This window comes from Dysidea avara, chromosome 8 (genome assembly GCF_963678975.1).
Source record: "Dysidea avara chromosome 8, odDysAvar1.4, whole genome shotgun sequence".
NCBI lineage: Eukaryota > Metazoa > Porifera > Demospongiae > Dictyoceratida > Dysideidae > Dysidea > Dysidea avara.
In genome coordinates, this window is record NC_089279.1 from 13584395 (window position 1) to 13586307 (window position 1913).

Here is a 1913-nt window from a genome sequence, read left to right on the forward strand (position 1 = left end):
AGTGGTGGGATTTTTGCGTGTATACCACATGCGGCATTGCAATTGAAAGGATTTACCCTGACCCTTTATGGAAGGATTCTTTTTGTAGTCAGCTTGACGATTACTACATGCAACATGTTTTACCTGAGCTTATATCCCCAGAACACAAGCCCGGTTATTATTTATAGAACATGCATTGTACATAGATATACAAGTTTCTTTTGTGCATAATTATGTAATATGTATAATAAAAATATCATTACTATACAGGTTTTTGAGTACGTATAGAATCAATAATTTACATTTACTTATACAGAGGAGGTGAAAAATTTGCTAGAACATAACAAAAAAGATTCTATCTGCGATATCTGTCAATGAGGAAGGTATGGTTCGATCAAATATATGAAAATTATTAATCCTTTCCAAGGCTCTTTCAACATGTATCCGTAGGGATGCGATTCTTCTAGTGGACACTAATTCATTTTCTGATAGTTGCTTTTTACCACGTAAAAATGGAGGTATATTTAACTTCACTCCAATAAGCATCAGATCTTCTTCAATTTCAAAGCCTCTATCAGCCATAACCGAGTCCCCTTCTTCCAACAAATCAAGAATGCCACTCTTCCTTGTCAACTCTTTATCAGAAATACAGCCTGGATATAGTGAGGAAACGAAAGTTATAGCACCGTCTGGTGAAATACCAACTAATGCTTTGAAAGTGTTGTGGTTTTTGTAGCTAGAAAATGTCATTTTTTGAAGCTCTGGTAACTGTGGTTGTTCCACAAATATTTCTGTGGCATCAATGATGACTCTGGTTGATGGGTACTTTTCTCAAAATTGTCTTGGCATATTCATTTGCACTAGTTCTCTAGGTAGCCACAATGGAATGTCTTTGAGTTGTAGATACAAACAATTTATCCAAGTGCAAACTATCCTGGATACTGTTGACTGACTAACTTGGAATCGATTAGCAATGTCCTGCTCAAAAAGGCCAGCACGTAAGCATAGCATGGTCATAAAGAACTCTTCAAGTGGAGGTAGTGCTCTTGATCGACATCTCTTAACTTGTTCGTCAGGAATGGGACCATCATGTGAATAACTCAGGTGATCCACAGCCGGCCCAAGATAATCATAAAAACTCTTGAGGGCAAAGAATGAACTAAACCCTGTATAATAACATACTTGAGAGTCATTGTTTTTAATGTTTTCTAATCGAAACAGTTTGCTGTTTGCACTGTCAAGCTCCTCCAATAACCTGGTGTTCTTTTGCTTTTCTTCACGAAGCAAACGCTCTAGTTCCTCTATGCTTGGCCCTTCCCTTTGACTACTCTCACACTTACTACACACTGATACGTTTGTAGCATCACTTTCTGTAGAGCTCGAGGTTGGGATCTCCACTTCTGGGCTGCAGCTCGTGTGCCTGGGCTGTGGCTCGACAAAGGGGCGATCTTTAGGGGGTTTTCGAGTAGCAGTTTTATCGCCTGTGCTTCTCACCGGAAGGTGAAGAGATGGAGCTTCGTCTGGCCTTAACAAACGCCCAGCTGCATTCACGAAATGAATACTGCAAACACGAGTACTGCCATTTATCGGTAGATTTGTCCTCCTGATCACATGAATCCATTGCTTCAAAATGGCCTTTCTGTTCAATGGCAACTTAAAATAAGAAAGACCTGTTTCTCTGTCCGATCGATTTGAACAACCTGGTACGCAGCAGGAGTGAGTCATCACTAGGAGTTATTCCAAATAATACGCATGCCCCTCCGACCGTATTTTCTAATTATGCGCAATAGAGTAATGAATACATGCCATTTATCCCTACGCCTTCCTTTTCAATTTTTGAACACCATCTTTCCCGCCTTCCAGGGCCCCCACCTCCCACCCATTTTGTAGCTCACTTGATACAGTCAACCCTGGTTTTAAAACTATCTAAAATG

At 40.0% G+C, this 1913-nt stretch overlaps 1 protein-coding gene across 1 annotated transcript; it reads right to left on the bottom strand.

Moving 5' to 3' along the window:
- Nucleotides 1-312: 312 nt before the first annotated feature.
- LOC136264787 (uncharacterized) lies at nt 313-1704 on the bottom strand. Its single transcript, XM_066059556.1, has 2 exons — nt 933-1704; nt 313-632 (listed from the first exon to the last, which is right to left on the bottom strand). Exons 1-2 carry the CDS (start codon nt 1702-1704, stop codon nt 313-315), a joined length of 1092 nt encoding a protein of 363 aa, XP_065915628.1.
- Between the last annotated feature and the right edge of the window lie 209 nt (nt 1705-1913).

What these genes read in the sequence shown, in the direction of transcription:
- LOC136264787 (XM_066059556.1), bottom strand. Translation starts at nt 1,704, where the DNA reads ATGACTCACTCCTGCTGCGTACCAGGTTGTTCAAATCGATCGGACAGA. An exon ending in TGCTAATCGATTCCAAGTTA is followed by an intron (nt 633 to 932) that starts GTCAGTCAACAG and finishes CACTATATCCAG; the next exon opens with GCTGTATTTCTGATAAAGAG.